This window comes from Clavelina lepadiformis, chromosome 7 (genome assembly GCF_947623445.1).
Source record: "Clavelina lepadiformis chromosome 7, kaClaLepa1.1, whole genome shotgun sequence".
NCBI lineage: Eukaryota > Metazoa > Chordata > Ascidiacea > Aplousobranchia > Clavelinidae > Clavelina > Clavelina lepadiformis.
Genome location: NC_135246.1, coordinates 16,534,607 through 16,552,975, shown reverse-complemented (window position 1 = coordinate 16,552,975; position 18,369 = coordinate 16,534,607). Strand labels below are relative to the sequence as shown.

The following is an 18,369-nucleotide window of genomic DNA, read 5'->3' as shown; positions in this document are numbered from 1 at the left end:
ATACAGACCAGCTGCAGGGCATAGCCGTTTTCAGCAAGATCTTGCGTGCATCAACCAACCAAAAATGACAAGTGCGAGTGCGCAAAAATGCGACGCACTTCAAGTGCGCCATTACACTGATTTAATCAATTTAGGACCTAAAAATTGAGAGCACAGAAGGTCTGTTCCTAATGCCAAACTCCCCAGTCTTGACTTTTGGTGACACCAAGATCAACATTCATCATAATTCAACATTTACTGTAGTGTTTTTCTAGGGGTTATACCGGTACTGGAGGCAGTTTATGTGCGAAGAGTTTAATATAATAATAAGCTTGCGCTGTACTATCTGACTATATATTTTTGAACAGTTTTATTTTTTTGGTGGAATATGGGTGATAAAAAAGAATCAGCGGCCAAGGCGCATCTAGGAATCCCTGAAGCGGTATTTGTGGAAGATGTGGACAAATACATGAAACAACATGAACCTGCAACAGCTGAAGATATGTTAAAAAAACTGGATGAAAACTATCAAAAGTATAAATTAATGGAAGTTAACTTAACAGAGAAGAAGAGAAGACTAAAGCAACAAATTCCAGACTTGAAAGATACATTAGACATTCTTAAACATTTACATTCCAAAAAGGTACAACTATATATAACTAGAAAGTTTTGTGTGCAACATGCAAAACTTGCATTATTTGATAACCGACACTATTTCATCATCAAGATACTGCATTGTACAGGTGCATGATGCCTCAAAATTTGTTTAGGAAATTATTTTATATTGATTTAAAGGATTCTACAAAACCTATGGCAACAAAGTTTCTTTTATCTGGAGCTCTTCATGCAAAAGCAACAGTTCCACCAACTGATCAAGTTTGCTTATGGCTTGGGGTAAGATGGTGTTGGAAATATTTATGCCTGTTACATTATAGTTTGTATATGTTCATCCATCCATGTGAAATTTACATTCACCGTCTAATAAAAATCGTTTTCATAAACGATATCAGCCTCGGAGTTTAATGTATATAATAAACCAGTTAAATAGGATTACAGCAAAACAACTTATATGTGCACATTCAACTGTGTTTCATAGGACTTCCTTCAGTAAGGTCGGTAATATTTGTATTAAATACGGTAAGCAACAGGCTTCAAATTAAGTAATTGTTTCTACCAGCTAAAACAAAATTTTTATGTTTTTGTGCAAAACTAATTGAGGTTCAAAAACTTGGCAAGTGTTTAGTGCTTTGTATATTTCCAATTCAAGTACCATCAAGCAAGCAAATGTTGTTCAGTTTACCTATAGCCTACCATGGGAATTGAAGCACCGTTTACTAGAAAATAATTTTGTGATATCTTGAATGCCCTTGCCATGGTTACAGAAACATTGAAAATGCACATGAACTAACAAAACAAGAAGTTTGATGTAAGACAGAAACCCAATACTGTGTGAAAGTAGTTTCCTGCAATATTACTCTTGTTTTGTCTCCCATGGTTTATAACACCCTATTTTTCATTTTTTAGGCAAATGTTATGTTAACCTACAGCAGTCAAGAGGCGTTAGATTTAATTTCCAAAAACTACACAACTGCAGTGAAAAATCTTGCAGCTGTCAATGGCGATCTTGGTTTTTTACGAGATCAATTCACTACAACTGAAGTTACCATGGCAAGATTATACAACTGGGATGTAAAACAAAGACGGCTTGCAAAAGAAAAAGATGAAACAGCCAAATAAAACTTCACTTTAAACTTCAAAACATTACGCATGTATTTTGTGTTGCACCTTGTATGTATTAGTTTCTTTGAAAGAAGTAATACCGGGACTAGTGTATTACATTGCACTGAAACATTTGGCTGGTCGCAATGAAAAGACTGTTCTAAGAAACGAAATTTGCTTTTGACTTAAAGCGACACTTTTGCGTAAGTAAGTTGTAGCAACTCGGAAGCAAGGTTTATGAAATAAAACGGTGAAATGAGTAAAAAATCTAAATTATTATTTATCATCTTCTTGCTTTGTCTCAAACATTTTTTCCACCCCTGCTTTCCTGTCATCACTCATGTAGTCCAGTGACTGCTCCAAAACTTTCTGATGTCTTTTTTCTCTCATGCCCTGCAAAATGTTGTACAAACTTGTTCATTATCATACGTAACAATAATTGTACCCATTGACGTATATACAGTGTTACAACAAGCTCTACATTATGTGAATTGCAAAATCTGTAAATTTACCAAACTGCCATACAACATTGTAGCTCCCGATAGGACTGCCCAACCAATCATAAGTATTGTTCCAATTTTAACTCTTCTGCTCCAAAATCCTGTTTCACCCACCCTGATTATAACAGAAAATACAGCGGTAATAGGAGCGGTACAAAAACCTTTATTAACGTATGCACATGGGCAATGTTCCCTCTAATTTTTCACGAGTTTGAGCAAACACTGAGACCAAACTCCCTGAGCGGTCCCTTGGACCAGTGTTAGCAACATCAGGCATGCCACGTGCGCACTGTGGCCATTATTATGCGTTTATTTTATTTTCAATTCAGGTTGGATGTTTTTCTTGTGCGCAGCACAGATTTTCTGTGGGCGGAGACCGTGTCAGCAGTGCGCATTTGCGCACGCGCGCAGCTTAGAGGGAACATTGCACATGGGTGTCTTTGTTCAACTATTTATTGAATTCTAAAAATACCAAACAAAAAAAGCTGGACAGCTGATATATTTCATACCGGTACTGTACATACATGTGTTCTGCTGGTTTCTCTTGGCCCTGTTCCTGTGCTGTATCTGTTTTTTCCATCTCTTTTGAAGCTGACCATGTTTGACTCCCTAAAAAATACATATATATATATTCATAGCGTATATACATGTCGAGTTATCATGGCTTTTTAACAGTGTTGTAATGACTCAAGTCTTGTTTGTTGATAAATTGGAGTCTAAGATAGCTTGAGGTAGGTTAACGAAAATGGATTTTTTTTCTAACAAATTACAAGTCTGAAAAAAGTATGAACAAGTCTAACGTGTAGACAGCCATTATGTTAGAATAATTAACTTAATGACAATGCATAAGGTTATATTAGAATAGTTATAAAGTTTTTGACTAGACTCGAGTCACACTTCAAATCGACTCAAGTCAAAACTTAAATTGATTTTAGTCACAACTTAACCTGACTTGAGTCAGAATAAATGACTTGGTAACAACCCTGCTAAGTTCTAAATAATTCATATAAAAATGTCTTCAGCTGGAACAAAATGAACAAAGGTTCCATACAAATTATAGAAAGCAATTAGCGATGAAAATCGTGAAGTCATTCAATTAATTCCTTAGAAATACATTATTTATAGCCTACGGCTTTGCAGATAAAAAACAAGTTATTTGATGCACTGCTATAAATCAAAAAAGAGTCTAGCATACAGGTGCACAACCACAGGATGGTTTTGTATACTACTGAAATTGTGACGCCAGCTGGTTGTGATGCCAGATGACCTCACAATTCCAGTAGTACACAAAACCATCCTGTGGTTGTGCACTTGTATACTAGATCCTGAAAAAGTACGCTGATAATTAATAAACCTTACCAGTAGTCAAGTTTCGTATGGTACATAGACCTGTAGGCAAAACATAATTGCTGGTTGGCCGTGTAAAACTCGGTCCAACTGATACCTGGTGACAACACTTTTTGATTACAGAAAAATGTTTAGGATTACCTAACTTTGTTATTAAACTGCTACAAATCATGGTATTTTTATATCTGCAAAAATAAGCTCATGTTGTACATAAAACTAATTCTATAGGCTATTGTCAATAAAACCGACCATAAGCGAGTCGCGAGTGCTGGCGATAACCTCTAGAGTTGTTTATGCTGCGTCATCGGTCAAATTGTAAAACCGTCTGACACACTTTGGCCAATTTGACGATATCTGTAAACTTCCAGTGTTGTTAAATTACAATTAAAGAAAAGCTATACTTGTAACTTGCAAGGATGCGCTTAAGTTTAGCTTCTTAACAAGCTAAAATTAAACTGCACATGCTAAACAATTCCAACAGACTAGTGATTTCACGCAAAGTAACATTTCCAAGCACTAAATGTATAAAGCAAAAGAAAAAATCTATGCGGGATAATCTTCAAAACTAACTAGCCTAACTGGACAACACTGCCCACTTCCGTTGTCAATGTTTTTGCTTGATTACGTAACCTACCAGGGCGTTAGGTTGTTTCCCATAACTTGTCTGCTGAAAATCCCCACAAACGCAAATAGTTAATTCAAGGCTGGCATGATGACTCACGATAAAACTGAGCAGTCAAAGATTTGGTCGTCCAGAAATCAAGTAAGCCGAAGGGCAAGTTAAATTTAAAAAACATCAGTAAATAATAGCACAATTAATACAAATATAATCTATATACTCATTAAGGGTGATCCTTTTCCAGTGAGATTAATACGCGTGAGATTAATACACGTTTTCTCTGATCTAGCAAAAACATATTTTTTATGTCATAATAATAAAATGCATAAATTCTATAAAAAATAGATCAAACTGTTTTAAATGAATTGCTTTCTGGAAAGATTTTTAGTGGTAAAATTATTTTTTGGTTAGAAAGGAATAACCAAGTTTATTTTTTGAAATAAACAAAGATGTTGCTAAGGAATCTATTTTGACGATTTTGTTGACTAGGATGTAGATTTCGATGTTGAATGGTTGCAAATTCTGGACATGGTTCACTTCACAAAAAATAAACGGTTTATAAAAAGATCTTGGCGTTTGGTGAATGTTCATCCGAACTTCCGAAGACTGGAAGATCTGTCTATGGGTCTACTGGTTTTTTTGTTTATTTCTTTGAATTATACTCTGGTTTTTAAACTTCTGCAGCATCCATCAAGGAGAAAAACCTAAGCTTATAACATTCTTGTGCTAATGCAAAGAATTTCGGGTCTAGCATAAGTGCATAACCATGCACAAGATGCCTTTGAAGGCAATAGGCTGCGCTACTAGACCCAATTTATCTTTATTACATTGCTTACTGCCACTGCACGTACGGTACTGCTGTAGCTGTATATGGAAAAGTTTAATTATAGAAAAATCTATAAGCTTTAATAGACTGCGGGACTCTCTCTAGCTCAGCTGGGCCCAGTTTACAGTCAATAGGCCTATACACAGAGGACATCGCTGAAAAGATACTGTGACAATTCATGTAAGTGCAACGTATGGCACCTGTACGCATGAGATTTATCAACGTCCACTGGAATATTTTACTCATCACGCCGATTTATAATAAATAAACAAAGAACTGAGGCTTCAGTGCCAGATTGGAAAGTTTGGTAGGCCTAAGTGTGCAGAGGATATCAATGAATTACGCGTATAACGGCTATCGTTTCATGTTGATTGTACCGGGGATTTCTCACCCAAAAACAACAAACAGTCCAATCTGGCTTCAGTGCATGCCACCACGCCAAAATTTGCGTAGTTTTTCGCGCTGTGTATAGTCGAAAACTGCTGTACTTTCAATCAGTGTGACATTTTTGCAATTACATTGTTATAGACTAATCATTGTAAATTTAAAATTCAATAAGGTAGCCCGTATCGGCTGAATACTGTAATAGGCTACTACATCTGTATAAGCAACATGTCAGCTGTTGATGAAGACACGGAACTGCGTGACCTTCTTGTACAAACTCTTGACAAAAATGGTGTGCTTGGAAAAATAAAGGTATTTTGTTACTTAAAGGACAGTAGGGTGTTTGCTACCATCAGTACATCATATATCTTACTGTTACATCAACTCATAAATTTAACGCCATCTGCAGCAATATTAACACATTTTGGAAAGAAGTATGTTTATCCGCACACCACCATGCACATGTCGGAACACAACCAAGTTCACGAATGGCGGTAGAGTGCCAAGCTTGCAAAATGACCTAGGCTTAATACCAAACTGCACTGCCGTTGTAATCTTGTATGCATTTTAACACAGGAACATTTATGCCAAAAAATTTAATGTTTATGTTTTATGCCATGTCATTATTAAAACTCTAAATATTTTTCTGTTGCAACTAGGCCTAGCTCAATTTTTAGTTTAATGAATGGATCTGGTTCAAAAGCCGTTGGCTAGCATTTTCAATCTTTGCATGATTTTGATACCATACCAACTGTTAGCTGCATCTGCATATTTGATAGCTACGCTACTACATGCATTTTTTATAAAGACATCCACTTTAGTCACTCATTTTAAAAACTTTTCAGTCTGAAGGCGCTAGTACTTGTCCATAGTAGAAAGTGTGGTACCTGCTTGCGGGAGGTACATCAACATGCATGCCAAACTTTTTTATCTTTACAACGATTTATAATAAATAAAAAAAGAAATTCTGGTTGCTGAAGCACCAATTTGTAATAGATAAAGAAATGAGGCCTTTTGGGGTACTTGTTAATCGCAACCAGGTTAATATCCACTCTGGAAAGTTTTCAGTTGTGCTTGTCTTGTTAAATTTCATGCTTATTTGCCCATATTAAAGTCAATAGAACATGGCACACATCTTCTTCGCAAAATTATCCTACTTTTTTAACTCAGTACTTTGACCACATCCCAACATACTTGAGGTAGTGTCAGACAGAGAAGTGTTTCGTCTGTAAAATTAAAAAGCATATATATAAGCCAGTGAAATATGTTATAAACAATCGTTATTTTAACTTCTATCGAAGGAGGTAATAACATAATTTATAACATTTTTGGCAGATATTTTTCCATCAGAAAATATTGTCCATGAAGTTCTATGCCCCCTTGGAATGAGTTATATATATATAATATTTTTTGAATGTGCTGCAAACCCCTATGCTACAAGAGAAAAAATATGTACAGTATTATGTTGTTGTTAAATTTTTTGCTACTAGCAGAATTATAAAAAAAGTTTAACTCTTCTCATTTTTAATAGTTAGGTGAGAAAGAGATTGATTTATGGAGGGTGTCTGAGATAGAACTAGTCAAAGATTTGATGAGTTTTATCTTTATCCTTTTTTATCTTGGGTTGATATTGTATTAAGAACGGGTTATTTTGTTGTATCCTGTTTACTGTACAATCCGAGTTATATTTTTTGCATTCTGTGGGATTACATAACTCTTTAGGCTTGTTGTCATTTGTGAAGTATTAGATAAACTATTTTGGTTCGCTGATGACATTACAAGTTGTAACAAGATTACAACTTGTTTTACCATTTTTGTAAACTTGATGAGATTGAGGTACTAGACCTAGCCTACAGCGACCATAATTAACTACGACATGACAAAAAAATATACAAATAGTGACTTTTACTCATTTGGATATTCAGAAGGTGACATCTAAAATGTTTTTACTTATGACAGCAACTAGATTTACGGCTGAAATAAATGGGTCAAAACAAAACTGCATTTAGCCTAAAATTCAAGGAAGATATGTAGTTGACAGTAAAGATGTCCACCTCACTTCAAAACCTTTTTCTATTTCTGCTAGGTCTTAAAACAAAAGGTCCATTTATATGAGAAAACCTTAAACAGCTTAACTTAAGCTTTAAACCAGATGCGTCAAACTTATTATAGTTCAACCACCACATATGGCAATGCTTGATCACAGTTTGACCAAAGGTAATGTTTTAGATATTATGGCGATTTATGTGTATTCAGATGTTCTTGTATGGACAGCACTTAACTGTAGGTGCTATGTTTATTATAATAATTAACGTGTATAACCATCACTGAAGCCAGGAGGAATTAAGTAACAATAGCCTACACATTATGATGTGACACTGTTTGTTAACAGTGGGCGTTTGATAGGTAACAATTAAAAACACAGCAGTGACAATGGGATACCTGATCATTTACGCCTCACATTTGTATATCTTTAGTGTAAAATCAAAGTGGTCTGTATCCAATTTTAAAAATTTTCACTTTTCTTCAGTTCTTATGGCTTTGGAAATAGCTCTTTTAGCTTCACTAGTTTCCACCTTTGTATATAATCAGGATTTTGGAGACAGTAGTGGGCTTGTGTCCAAATTTTTTGGTTTGGCAGAGAACAAAAAAGCAGTCTATAACATAGGCGGGGAATAAATAAAAATTAAGTAATATTCGTTTAAGTTATTTGATCAGCAAATTACCTGTGTTTGTGAGTTTTATTAATCAGCTATTACTTTAAATACTTTACCCACTTTAGTTTGTACGTTACTAAATGGAGACGGAGAATAGTAAAGAACTAAACATAACATGAAATCATATTCTTTTATGCAGGCAGAGCTTCGTGCTAGCATTTTCCTGGCTTTGGAAGCTCAGGACCAACTACAGGTTAAGATATTTAAATCATTTGTATTGTCTTGTAATTATGCATAATCTACACTTATGTTGTGCTAGATAGAGCATGTATTTTCACAAAGTTTTAAGTTTGAAGTGTCTGTCATTCTGATTTTTTGTATTATAGAATCCTGCACCACTGGCCAATAAAAAATTACAAAATTGTTTGTCCGAAGTAGAAGGTCAGACATGCATTGATTTAATTCATGACTTCCTCAATTTTTTTAATTTGGATTACACAAGAGAAGTTTTCGTTCCTGAATCAAGCACGGTCAGTACTAATAAGGCCAACGCCGTTTTAATATGCTTTTATTGTAAGAAGTCTCATACATGTACCGCCGTACCGATGTGTATAATGAAACTGCAATTGCTGATTGTGTGATTACTGATAACAATGCTTTCTGTTCAGAATAACTTCAAATCACGTGCCCAACTTTGCCATCAACTTAGTATCAAAGAAACAGGTGACATGCAGACAGCTCCAGCTCTTGTATCCCTGGTCAAAGAACGAACAAAAGTAATGCCGGGGTTCAATTCAGTTTTAAAGCTGTCCTGGTTATGATAAATTTTGTTTATAAATACGTATTCATGCTGCTAAATTTCACAGGATACCTTGAGTGAATTCCAGGTAAAATCTGCTCAAGGTTTATTTATGGAAAACTGTAAATATGGAAGTGACTCAATTTCCCAGAAAACTGCTGTGGATGTGCTTTCAAAACTAAACCCTGGGTTTCCAGTATTTCTTTTAGAAAGATTTGTTGTAGAAGAAGCCAGCAGCCTCACTGCAGGTAAGAAAGAATTTGCTGGATTGTAGGAAAACCATGTGTTTAACCTTTTGAGTAGGAAACCTTGTAAAAGTTATTTTCTATTTTGTTTTTAGTGAACTGTCGAAAATTTATTCAAATATATGAAAAGCTTTATACTGCATGTCATGGCTTCATTGTTGGTGAGTCTTCTGATTTGGGCGACTGTGTTAATACATTCTAACGATGCATCATAATCTCTGATTATTATGTAAACTTTGCATAGGAGTTCAAACTTCCATACCTCAGTCAAGCGAAAACTCCTTTGATGGAGCAAAATCAGAACAGGAGTTTATTCAACAAACAGTAATTTGCATATTTTTGTCAAATTTTCCAACTTTTCAGAAATATTTTTTTAGGACTTACAGGCTACGTTTGAATTATCATTTATGACAATATTTTTCTGGCACAAATGCTTATTTTTTACTTACATAACTTTTAACATATAAGTGATTGCAGGTTGGATTGTCAGAAAAGCAATCTGACTCTTTTCAAAGCAGCGATCCATTAAAGCATTCCATTTCACCATCTAAAGGTTGTTAAGGCCAAGCTTCTGTCTGGAAAGTTTAAAAGAATCATTTTCCATGCAGCTTTAAAAACATTACATATCACTTTATACTACTGTGCTTTTACAACAAAGGTGTTCCAGTGGACTACTTGAAGCCAGCTGTTTATCCTGATGACACCATGGATGTGGCTTACGACCAATTTTTTGATGATGATATATATTCCAAACCAAAAGACTTGCCTGACACGTTTGTCGACGCAAGGCCAACAAATGTTAGGTAAACTATCACACATTACTGTATTGTTTTTTTTGTGGGATCCGTTTACTGTTTTGTTGCACTGGGTTTGTATCTTTGACTGAACAGTTCAACTTTTTAAAGGAAATTACCACCGGTGCTGCACAATGCATCAGAACCTTCGAAAACAGATTGGTCACAAACGGCTAAAAGTTCATCTTTTGATGAAGGTATCATATGTTGTTTGGTTACAGAAAATCATAAGCATTTGTGAGTGAAGTGTTGGGAATTCTGATTCATATGTAGAACGAATACAAGAACTAAACCAGTGATCAACAACAAACTAATCATCACTAACTAATGTTTTATACTGTTCTGGCTCTTTGTATTTCTATTTATGTATGTTGATTGTTGATGTTGAAAATTTTATTTACACTTAGATAAAAAGCAATCCTCCCTTGAGTATGAAGATGATTTTAATACAACCAGCCATGCCAGTATAACTGAAGATATCCACGTAAGTGTTCAGAGGCAATTCTACCAACTAGCTTCTGTTAAACACTTTGCCCAAATATGTCTAGCTGACTTTAAATCGACGTGGTATCATCAACATATCTCAACAAGACATTAATGTAATTAGTTTATGAAAATTTAGGAAGACAGCTTGTTGAGCAGTGAAAGCTCTGCAGCCGAACTCACCGAAGACAGATCTTTAAGTGAGAGGCATCCTGCAAAAGTAGATTATATGGAGGACATAAAAAAGTACTGATCTTTATTAACCCATTCTCCTGCATACAGTCCTTATCTTATGGCCTGAAAGGCTTTGGTAATATAGTATCGTGATTTTAGACTTGTCTCTTATTTAAACGTACTTTGTTAGATTATAAGGTTTTGTCCATAGATTGATGTTTATGGACGTTTTTATGCCATATGGTGTAATTCATAAACTCACAAAGTAACTTCAGCAATCAGCTGAAGTCTGAAAATTTATTTTAGTTTTTCTGCTGCCTAAATCTAGACAACTATAATATTCTTATGTCATTCGCGTAGTCTTGTGCGTATTTATTCAAAAATATATGGCTTGTAGGTGATTTCATTAGGAAATAATGTTTACCTACTAGTATTTGAAAAACAAGATCTGGCAGAACAAAACCTAAATTTTTGCGTGTCATATCGGCACTCGATCGCCTCAATTTCATACCCAGCATCAATCATTCTTTTTTAAAGTTACCTAAACTGATTTTAAACCTCACCCACCCCAACATTTTAGAATATTTTTTTACTTTTTGTGTTAGGTTGTTTTTGTAATGAATCGCTGTATTGTATTTTATCCAATAAAACACGCCCTTTGTTAACCTGGTAGTTTAAGACGTCAAAATAAGTTAGCTAATTTATTACTCTCTAATATGTAGTTTATTGTAGAAGCATAATCGGTGTTTATAGGCATATCTATCGCCTATCGGCTACCTTCACCAGCGACAGTATTTGTTGATTGCACTTTATTAGCAATAGGAAACATACTACAGCTACAGTGAGAGGACAGACTGAAGACAATGTACAACGATCCATGTCTCGGATGCTTCAACGTTAAATAGTAGACTGACTTGTATGAGAGCTTTCTCCTTGCACGCCCCTCCGGATGTCGAAGAAGAGCTGTTTAGTTCCTTCTTTGAAGCTCTGGTTTCGTGCGTTGTAAATGATGAAGTTCCAGGAGCTGTTACAGACCAAGATCATAACCGCAACGAATTCATATGAAATGAAGGCTGCGGCCAAGGTTTGATCCAAGGCGCCAGGGCTACCGTAGCGTATCCCGGTCAAGAATATCGAACCCAACAAAGCCAGCACAGATGGAAGAAGACTGGCTGTAAAGACACCAACCATTGTGACAAGTGTGCGTGCTAGGCCTTTCTCCATCGCAAAATCTTCGCTCACTCGATCTCGAGCGTGCCGAAAAGTATAATAACAAGTTGCAATCGTCGCCGCCCACATGACCAACAGTGGAACAAGAAGCGCCGCAATGTACAGATACATTGCTAGTGGCCCGGCTGACGCCATCATGATCGAAGCCACAAAACCAAACCGTAATGTCCCGACGAAAAATGGCAAAAGAGAAAATATCACGGCAAAGATCCACATGAGTACAACAGCCTTTACTGAAAAGGCTTTGGCGTCGTCCATGTTATAACTGAAAGGTCGCCTTACAACAGCAAGGCGGTCTAGACTAGCAAGTGTAAGAGAGTATACCGACGCTGCAAGAGAGAGAGTTGTAAAAAATCCAACAGCTTGTACGTAAGGGTAATCAAATGTGTCTTCAAATCTTCCCAAACCAGTGCGAATAACATATTTCGAATAAGTGCTGCTATGGTTTCGGCCGCCATCGTAGGTGGAATTGGAGTTACGGGAACGCGTAGCGATTTGGTACATGCTGATTGCAAACGAAGGGAGAACAATTAAACCGATAATGAAGTCAGCCGTTGATAAGGAGAGTTTATAAATTCCTTGGCTGTTTTGCAATTTCTTGTTACGCAAAAACACGGCCACGACGCATCCATTAGTAAGTGTGATTACAATGGACAGCACCACGAGTACAAACATCACAACCAGCACGGTGGCTTTAGCCCTGCAAATAATAATACTCGTACTTTAGCTGGTAGGCCTACTAACAAATTTAACATGTAGACACTCTGTTGTACAATACGAGGTTGTAAAAAACTGTAGAATATCCATCCTTTTATATTTTTAAGCAAAACGAACGGCAGGCTGCATTGAAGTTACACTGCAAATATTTTATTGCCCTAAGCGATATCACGTAACCGCAGCAAAGTACCTGCCATCCATGCACGTCCAAAAGGACATTGCTTGTTGTCCAACAGCGGATATGCTGATTCCGCACCAAACGACCCCGCAGAAGGGCAAAAATACTGTGGCCAACTCGTGATATTTTCCCAAGTCGACACTGTTTGCATTATCGTACATCGCCACTTGAACACAGGCTGGAATGGGCGGAGTAAACAGGGTGGTTGTTAAATTATTCTTCATTTCCATCCAAGATGAATGAGAGATGTTTGACGGACACTTGTAGTCTGGAAATCTTTTTTGTAAAAGATTACACAGGGTGGGGTAGCAATCCCCCCTAAAAGTGTTGTAGCTACAGCTCTGCGTATACACGGCCTTCGTAAAGTCATTGTAATTAAACAACGGATTTGAACATTCGTTGATATATTCGGGACACTTCCATGTTTTTAAGATTGCAAGAAAATCCGTCAAATAATAACCACCTTGGTACCAGTACTTAGAAAAGTCTTTGTAAGCAAGCTTGCAGCATCGCTTCTCTAGGGTTCTGTTCTCAATTGGTTTCCATCTCTTTGAAGAACAAAATCTGTTCGTATCCACATTACCTTAACGACGATAAGAAAACGGTGTTAAATTCAGGCTACTTTTCGAGGTTTTGGAGAATTCTGTTTTACGTTCTAGCGTAAGATAAAACCCTAATGACAGAGACATATATAGATCATAAGACTATATATGCCTAAAAGTTTAAACTACTCTATATCTTACTTGATATCGATACGTTGCTGTGTTCCAATGTTGAGTTGTAGTCTTGTAGGCCTGCTACAAAGTTTTGATAACAGAACAAACCCACAAGCATCTTCAAAAGTGCGAATGAGTAGCACAAAACCATTTTTGTTCTCACTAGGCTGTGCCCATGCCGAAAGACTGATAAAGCTCACCTGGGTGCTGGGAATATGGTTTAATGACTTTGAAGAAACCAACCACCTTGTATCAAATAAATAAATAATTTACAAGTGAAGCAGCTCACGTGATCTAGCGTATAGGTGTAATTATGATCCAATTTACAAGGTTTGCTGGAAGGCAATAGGCTAAGTCATGTCGTAATGAAATCAGGTTGCCTATTTCTCAATACTCATGTCCGACGTCCGACACCGTCAGACAGATCTATGCTGGTGGGATTGAGTCCAAACCAGGACTGTTCTTAAAGTGCTAATGGCACCCAAGCGTTAATTACCTGGTTGTTAAAGAACTTCTACTTAATGGATGACATGAATTTCTACGTTTGTTGTATGGCAATAAACAAATCAGATATAGTATTCAAACGTAGATCTGTCGATGCCTTTAATGCATTTCATTTATTTATTTATTTCATTCATGCAATTTTGTAAATGTACCATAGCTTGACCATTAGACAAAAATGACAATAAGTTTTTTCGAATGGCTTGTGACAGATTTGGTTACACATAGGCTACTTCATATTTGTGTAGCCCAGAAAACTTCAACATTGGCCAATAAAACTGTGCTACAGTTGGATGCTGTCAGACCTATCATTAGTTACAGAAATTTTATTTTTTGAAGAATGTATTTTACATCAATGCAGTGGACCCTGGAACCAAGTCGCAACAAAATGAATGTTCATTATTGCGGCAAACAGAGGGTTATCATACTTACGCTAATAAGGATAAAAAAGCTAAATACGATGTGTTTATGACAAGATAGCTGTAAAAAACCTTACACATACCATTAAAACGTTTTCAGTGAGAAATGTGGTGGTGACCGTGGTGTGACTTTTTATTGGTAATCTTTCTATTAATTTTATCATGAATCGACAAAAACTGTTTACAATACATAATTGAGTGTAATTATGGTGAGCTCAGTAGAGTTTTAATAAAGCCACCTTCCCACATTGAACAAAATTAATTTACATACACAGCCTAGTACACACAGCACTGTGCGGTCAGCGGAATTGAAGAATAACGATAACATTTAGGGCTTATTGTCTAAACTCTGACTCTTCTACGATTTACTTTATTTGATATAGCACAGTTATATACTATTTCGGAACGTTTCATTCAGTTGTAGATATGGGTCGAAACTTGATGAAAATGCCGTTTGTGCTTCTTAGAATTAAGCTTGTTTGCATTATTGGTTCTGGTGTTTCCTCGTCCAAGTAGACTTGATATTTTCTCAAAATCTGACTCAGAACGACCTTTATCTCGTTCATGGCAAAGTTTTGTCTGATGCAGTTTCTAAGTCAAAATGAATTTGGATTTCTACGTTTAGAAAACTGCTAGTACTAATGATCATAGGTTAGCACATGATTATTTTCTGTACAATAGAGAAATTTTATAAAATTAAAACAACCAAATGATTTTTTCATTTTGTTGTACTGAACAATGTTTTTTCTGTTTAAAGTTGCCATTCACCTGGATCCAGCTGAGAAAGGTAGAAAAGCATGAGGCGATCTCTTTGCTGAATTTTCGCGAGAAAACCTCTCCGGATTAAAAACCTTGTTAAAAAAGATCGCCTCATTTTGGCTTTCAAAAGAGCAAAATAGTTTCGTGTAATTGGTTAAACTTTTGTTTTTTTTGCAATCATTGGTTTAAAGGTTACAAAGGTAAGCTGCTTACATTTGGGTTTTCCCATACATGTGGGTTTTTATGAAGAGCAAATATATCCAGGCCAATGTTTGAACCATCAGGAATAACAGCCTCTTTTGATGGGAGAAAAGTGCTGCGGATTTTCAAAGGCTCGTTCAGTTGTCTTCCAATTGAAGGTACTGGAGAATTCATCCGCATGCTTTCTTTGATAAACATTGTTAGATGATTGAATTTTGGGAGGTCTTCCCTGAAAGGTAAGGGACTTTTTATTAAAGGTTTTCCTCTTGAATGCCAAAAAACATTGGATTTGGACTTTTAACATTTTATGAAATAAAATCATGATGACGGGCGACAAGTATATTTCGACATTTATTGACATCGAACAACCGCACATGAGCCACGGTGTACAATGGTTTGTGGAAGCACTGAGGTTACAGAATAGGCTAATCAGCACGCATTCAACTTTAAGTTTTTTATAAGTGCTATAAGGTGGAATAAAAACACAACAAAAATAGGGCATTACTACGTCGTGAGAAATCATCAGAAATAATTTAATTACCATTTTACGTCTTTCTCTTCTTTTAAAACGTCATTAACCTCTTCTCGACATCTTTCCTGGTATTCGGGATATTTTGCAAAGTTGTAAAGCGTCCAGGATATTGCTGGTTTTGTTAAAACATTTTGTTCATAATCGTTTACTACTTTTGGAAGCATTGTTTCGTATCGAATTTTGACAAATTGGTAATGTAGCTTACCACTTGCTGTTGTGTCGTGACCCCCAAACAAGAACGAGTCTACATGATCTCTAATTTCTCTGCTTGTCAATCCTTTCCCGTCGTCGTCCTATTGTAGCTCAAATATTGCGTTATGTAAATGATAATGTTTCTAAAGCATGTATAGCCTACCTGCTAATTTAAAAGATTGGAGAAATAGCTATTTACAGCAATAACATAAAATATGTAGTCTACAGTAAACTACACGTTATGAAACAAACTAAAATTTCTCAGGTATAACATACCTTGGTTTGAAGCAATATATCCAGGAAATCCAAAATCTTCTTCCCTCTTTTCTTAAATTGTGGCATTCCATTCTCAAACTCGCTTTCCTTAACCTCTTCGTTTTTTGCATTTAAATCGTCTAACACTTTTCGTCTTTCTGTAATAACCTATCCCGTACCCATGCAGAATACTTGGTTTTCTTTATTGATTTTCATTGCAATATATTTAAAAAAAGACGTTGACAAAACAAGAAGTCTGTGTTACCGGTTTCAATGTCACCAATTTTAGTTTTGTGACTTTGTCTATGATATATAGTTGCAATTCTTTAAAACTGCAGCAGCCATTAACAACTAACCTTTTCTGCGTAAGCATGAACATCGTCACAAGCTTTGGAGAAAATTCTTCCTGGTGTACTCAAATTCCAGAAAAAGTCAAAAAGATAAAGAGGATTTTCTAGTCGGATAAAGACATGCCTCGACAAAGTGTTGATGGCAGTTATGTACGGGTGTGCTCCTCTGCAAAAGAAAAAAAATATTTCGGTTTAGCAGTGAAATTTACTTTAGAGATTGTATCACATATAGGCCTACAGTTGTGTTGACCGCTTAGTCTTAGACGATACTTCCCGGAGACAGTTGAGAATACCTTGCGTTCTGACAGTTAGTTTTTGCTGACATGGCACATTGCATGAGGATATCTAATGCCAACAGACTAACAGGTTCAACGAGTTCAAACGGCTTTCCAATTTCACGTCTCATATTATCGAGGAAAGTTCGAACACATTCATTTGATATCTTCATGTACCTAATCGGATAATATGAATGTGTATAATTTACCGATAATAATTTAAGCAAAATCTGTTTATTTACCGGCATCAGTTGACATGAGCCTAGTGCTTAAAGTAAGCCTAATGTCATAATAACTTACGGTTGGAGCACACTGAAATGGAATGCCGGTGTGAGCATACGCCGATGTCTATGCCATTTCTCTCCTCTTGACGTCAGCAAACCATCTCCCACCCATGGTCGCATGAATTCATACACAAAACAGCCTTTAGGCGCTGCAATGTAAGAATGTTTCTTAATTGGAATATTCACAAAGTAGTTTTGTCAGATGTGTCGATAGAAGTTACGTTCGTTTAAATTTAAATCAAGGTGTGTCATATCCATAGTAAGCTATTAACTTGAATTCGATATTCAATTCTTCGTTTCCTTTCTACATAATATTAGGCTATACAAGACTCACAAAAGTAAAAAATAGTGGAAATGTTCGTAAAAAAATGCTCGGGACATATTCATACGATACTATTTGATTATATGATGAAGTAAAAACGATAGAGTGTTACCTCCGCTTTTCAGCAATGGAAGTGCCGTATCTGGATGATATACCTGCACTGCGGAGTATAGCGGACCGAGCCATTTATTAAATATACCAGGAAAGCTTGAAGACCTTTCCACAGTATTTTTGATTCCATTGTGGTCAAAACCATACTGCGAAATCCCAAATGACACAACATTATAAATATAGGCCTAAATGCTTTTAACTGCTGCTAAAATGAAGTGTGGCTCATCTACTATAAGTTATAGGCCTACTTGAATAAGGCTTGAACATCTAGCCCTGCTGTAAATAAGTAACAGCACCATTCAATGCAATCGAAAATAAAAAAAATTATTGATTCTATCGTAAGTCCCTAATCGTTTTACCGTATCCTGTACAAAGATATAATTTTTAACTAATAGACACTTTACTCAATTCAACTGAGCTAGAGCACGGTACTGGCAGTTTACCTTTAGCACATCTTAACTTTGTATAGACTTACCTTGGGGAGGTGACCATAAAACCAATGCTTTGCTTCTGTTCCAGCAATTTTATCCAAGTCCTTTGCTTGTTTGTAAGATTTCCAAAGTTGCAAGATTGCATGCCAGACGTTATAAATTGTTATTGCAAAGAATAGAATGCCTCCAAGCAAAGTAAAAGTGAAGAATTCACTTTGAAGTTTGAGCAATTCTGGTATGAATTCGAAAAACATTGCTTGCAAGCTTCTGCCCAAAAACTTTCAAACTTTAACAGGCTAAAATCGTTTTCAACATGACTTGAAGTGACTTAGATAAAAAATACGAACCTGCTGAAAACAATAACTTAATA

At 36.1% G+C, this 18,369-nt stretch overlaps 5 protein-coding genes across 7 annotated transcripts; 2 read left to right on the top strand and 3 right to left on the bottom strand.

Moving 5' to 3' along the window:
- The first annotated feature begins 272 nt into the window (after nucleotides 1-272).
- On the top strand, nucleotides 273-1,812 carry LOC143465853 (prefoldin subunit 3-like). Its single transcript, XM_076964363.1, has 3 exons — nucleotides 273-622; nucleotides 775-873; nucleotides 1,504-1,812. The coding sequence occupies exons 1-3, from the start codon at nucleotides 368-370 to the stop codon at nucleotides 1,714-1,716; spliced, it is 567 nt and encodes a 188-aa protein (XP_076820478.1). The 5' UTR covers nucleotides 273-367; the 3' UTR covers nucleotides 1,717-1,812.
- Nucleotides 1,813-1,945: 133 nt separating this feature from the next.
- LOC143465855 (uncharacterized) lies at nucleotides 1,946-3,756 on the bottom strand. Its single transcript, XM_076964364.1, has 4 exons — nucleotides 3,558-3,756; nucleotides 2,723-2,807; nucleotides 2,211-2,313; nucleotides 1,946-2,091 (listed from the first exon to the last, which is right to left on the bottom strand). The coding sequence occupies exons 1-4, from the start codon at nucleotides 3,715-3,717 to the stop codon at nucleotides 1,975-1,977; spliced, it is 465 nt and encodes a 154-aa protein (XP_076820479.1). The 5' UTR covers nucleotides 3,718-3,756; the 3' UTR covers nucleotides 1,946-1,974.
- Nucleotides 3,757-4,768: 1,012 nt separating this feature from the next.
- On the top strand, nucleotides 4,769-11,191 carry LOC143465923 (uncharacterized). 2 transcript variants are annotated; one of them, XM_076964450.1, is made up of 13 exons: nucleotides 4,769-5,170; nucleotides 5,550-5,686; nucleotides 8,231-8,284; nucleotides 8,418-8,561; nucleotides 8,700-8,807; nucleotides 8,898-9,078; nucleotides 9,171-9,236; nucleotides 9,320-9,399; nucleotides 9,553-9,628; nucleotides 9,734-9,878; nucleotides 9,981-10,066; nucleotides 10,277-10,353; nucleotides 10,492-11,191. In XM_076964450.1, the coding sequence occupies exons 2-13, from the start codon at nucleotides 5,603-5,605 to the stop codon at nucleotides 10,603-10,605; spliced, it is 1,215 nt and encodes a 404-aa protein (XP_076820565.1). In that variant the 5' UTR covers nucleotides 4,769-5,170; nucleotides 5,550-5,602; the 3' UTR covers nucleotides 10,606-11,191. The 2 variants fall into 2 exon arrangements, with proteins under 2 accessions (XP_076820565.1, XP_076820564.1); XM_076964449.1 differs by lacking the exon at nucleotides 4,769-5,170 and having other exon boundaries at nucleotides 5,202-5,686.
- A 138-nt stretch (nucleotides 11,192-11,329) lies between these two features.
- On the bottom strand, nucleotides 11,330-14,031 carry LOC143465017 (melatonin receptor type 1B-like). The gene is made up of 3 exons (XM_076963132.1): nucleotides 13,395-14,031; nucleotides 12,664-13,234; nucleotides 11,330-12,456 (listed from the first exon to the last, which is right to left on the bottom strand). Exons 1-3 carry the CDS (start codon nucleotides 13,516-13,518, stop codon nucleotides 11,424-11,426), a joined length of 1,728 nt encoding a protein of 575 aa, XP_076819247.1. The 5' UTR covers nucleotides 13,519-14,031; the 3' UTR covers nucleotides 11,330-11,423.
- A 148-nt stretch (nucleotides 14,032-14,179) lies between these two features.
- LOC143465020 (cytochrome P450 4F6-like) lies at nucleotides 14,180-18,369 on the bottom strand. 2 transcript variants are annotated; one of them, XM_076963134.1, is made up of 11 exons: nucleotides 18,044-18,369; nucleotides 17,570-17,714; nucleotides 17,152-17,284; nucleotides 16,870-17,028; nucleotides 16,583-16,742; nucleotides 16,248-16,394; nucleotides 15,985-16,072; nucleotides 15,789-15,891; nucleotides 15,260-15,476; nucleotides 15,056-15,138; nucleotides 14,180-14,878 (listed from the first exon to the last, which is right to left on the bottom strand). In XM_076963134.1, the coding sequence occupies exons 1-11, from the start codon at nucleotides 18,251-18,253 to the stop codon at nucleotides 14,698-14,700; spliced, it is 1,626 nt and encodes a 541-aa protein (XP_076819249.1). In that variant the 5' UTR covers nucleotides 18,254-18,369; the 3' UTR covers nucleotides 14,180-14,697. The 2 variants fall into 2 exon arrangements, 1 of the variants encoding a protein (XP_076819249.1); XR_013118576.1 differs by having other exon boundaries at nucleotides 14,861-14,878; nucleotides 15,056-15,166.

Bases quoted from the DNA above. Each gene is read 5' to 3' on its own strand.
- LOC143465855 (XM_076964364.1), bottom strand. From the start codon at position 3,717: ATGATTTGTAGCAGTTTAATAACAAAGTTAGGTAATCCTAAACATTTT. The intron at 2,314-2,722 runs GTATGTACAGTA...TGTTATAATCAG, and splicing joins GAGAAACCAGCAGAACACAT to GGTGGGTGAAACAGGATTTT. The intron at 2,092-2,210 runs GTAAATTTACAG...AACATTTTGCAG, and splicing joins CAATGTTGTATGGCAGTTTG to GGCATGAGAGAAAAAAGACA.
- LOC143465017 (XM_076963132.1), bottom strand. From the start codon at position 13,518: ATGGTTTTGTGCTACTCATTCGCACTTTTGAAGATGCTTGTGGGTTTG. The intron at 13,235-13,394 runs GTAAGATATAGA...ATCGTCGTTAAG, and splicing joins CAGCAACGTATCGATATCAA to GTAATGTGGATACGAACAGA. The intron at 12,457-12,663 runs GTACTTTGCTGC...TATTATTTGCAG, and splicing joins TGGACGTGCATGGATGGCAG to GGCTAAAGCCACCGTGCTGG.
- LOC143465020 (XM_076963134.1), bottom strand. From the start codon at position 18,253: ATGTTTTTCGAATTCATACCAGAATTGCTCAAACTTCAAAGTGAATTC. The intron at 17,029-17,151 runs GTAAGTTATTAT...TTATCCGATTAG, and splicing joins CATTTCAGTGTGCTCCAACC to GTACATGAAGATATCAAATG. The intron at 16,395-16,582 runs GTTAGTTGTTAA...GGTACGGGATAG, and splicing joins TTCATGCTTACGCAGAAAAG to GTTATTACAGAAAGACGAAA.
- LOC143465853 (XM_076964363.1), top strand. From the start codon at position 368: ATGGGTGATAAAAAAGAATCAGCGGCCAAGGCGCATCTAGGAATCCCT. The intron at 623-774 runs GTACAACTATAT...ATTGATTTAAAG, and splicing joins AACATTTACATTCCAAAAAG to GATTCTACAAAACCTATGGC. The intron at 874-1,503 runs GTAAGATGGTGT...TTCATTTTTTAG, and splicing joins AAGTTTGCTTATGGCTTGGG to GCAAATGTTATGTTAACCTA.
- LOC143465923 (XM_076964450.1), top strand. From the start codon at position 5,603: ATGTCAGCTGTTGATGAAGACACGGAACTGCGTGACCTTCTTGTACAA. The intron at 8,562-8,699 runs GTCAGTACTAAT...CTTTCTGTTCAG, and splicing joins TCGTTCCTGAATCAAGCACG to AATAACTTCAAATCACGTGC. The intron at 9,879-9,980 runs GTAAACTATCAC...AACTTTTTAAAG, and splicing joins GCAAGGCCAACAAATGTTAG to GAAATTACCACCGGTGCTGC.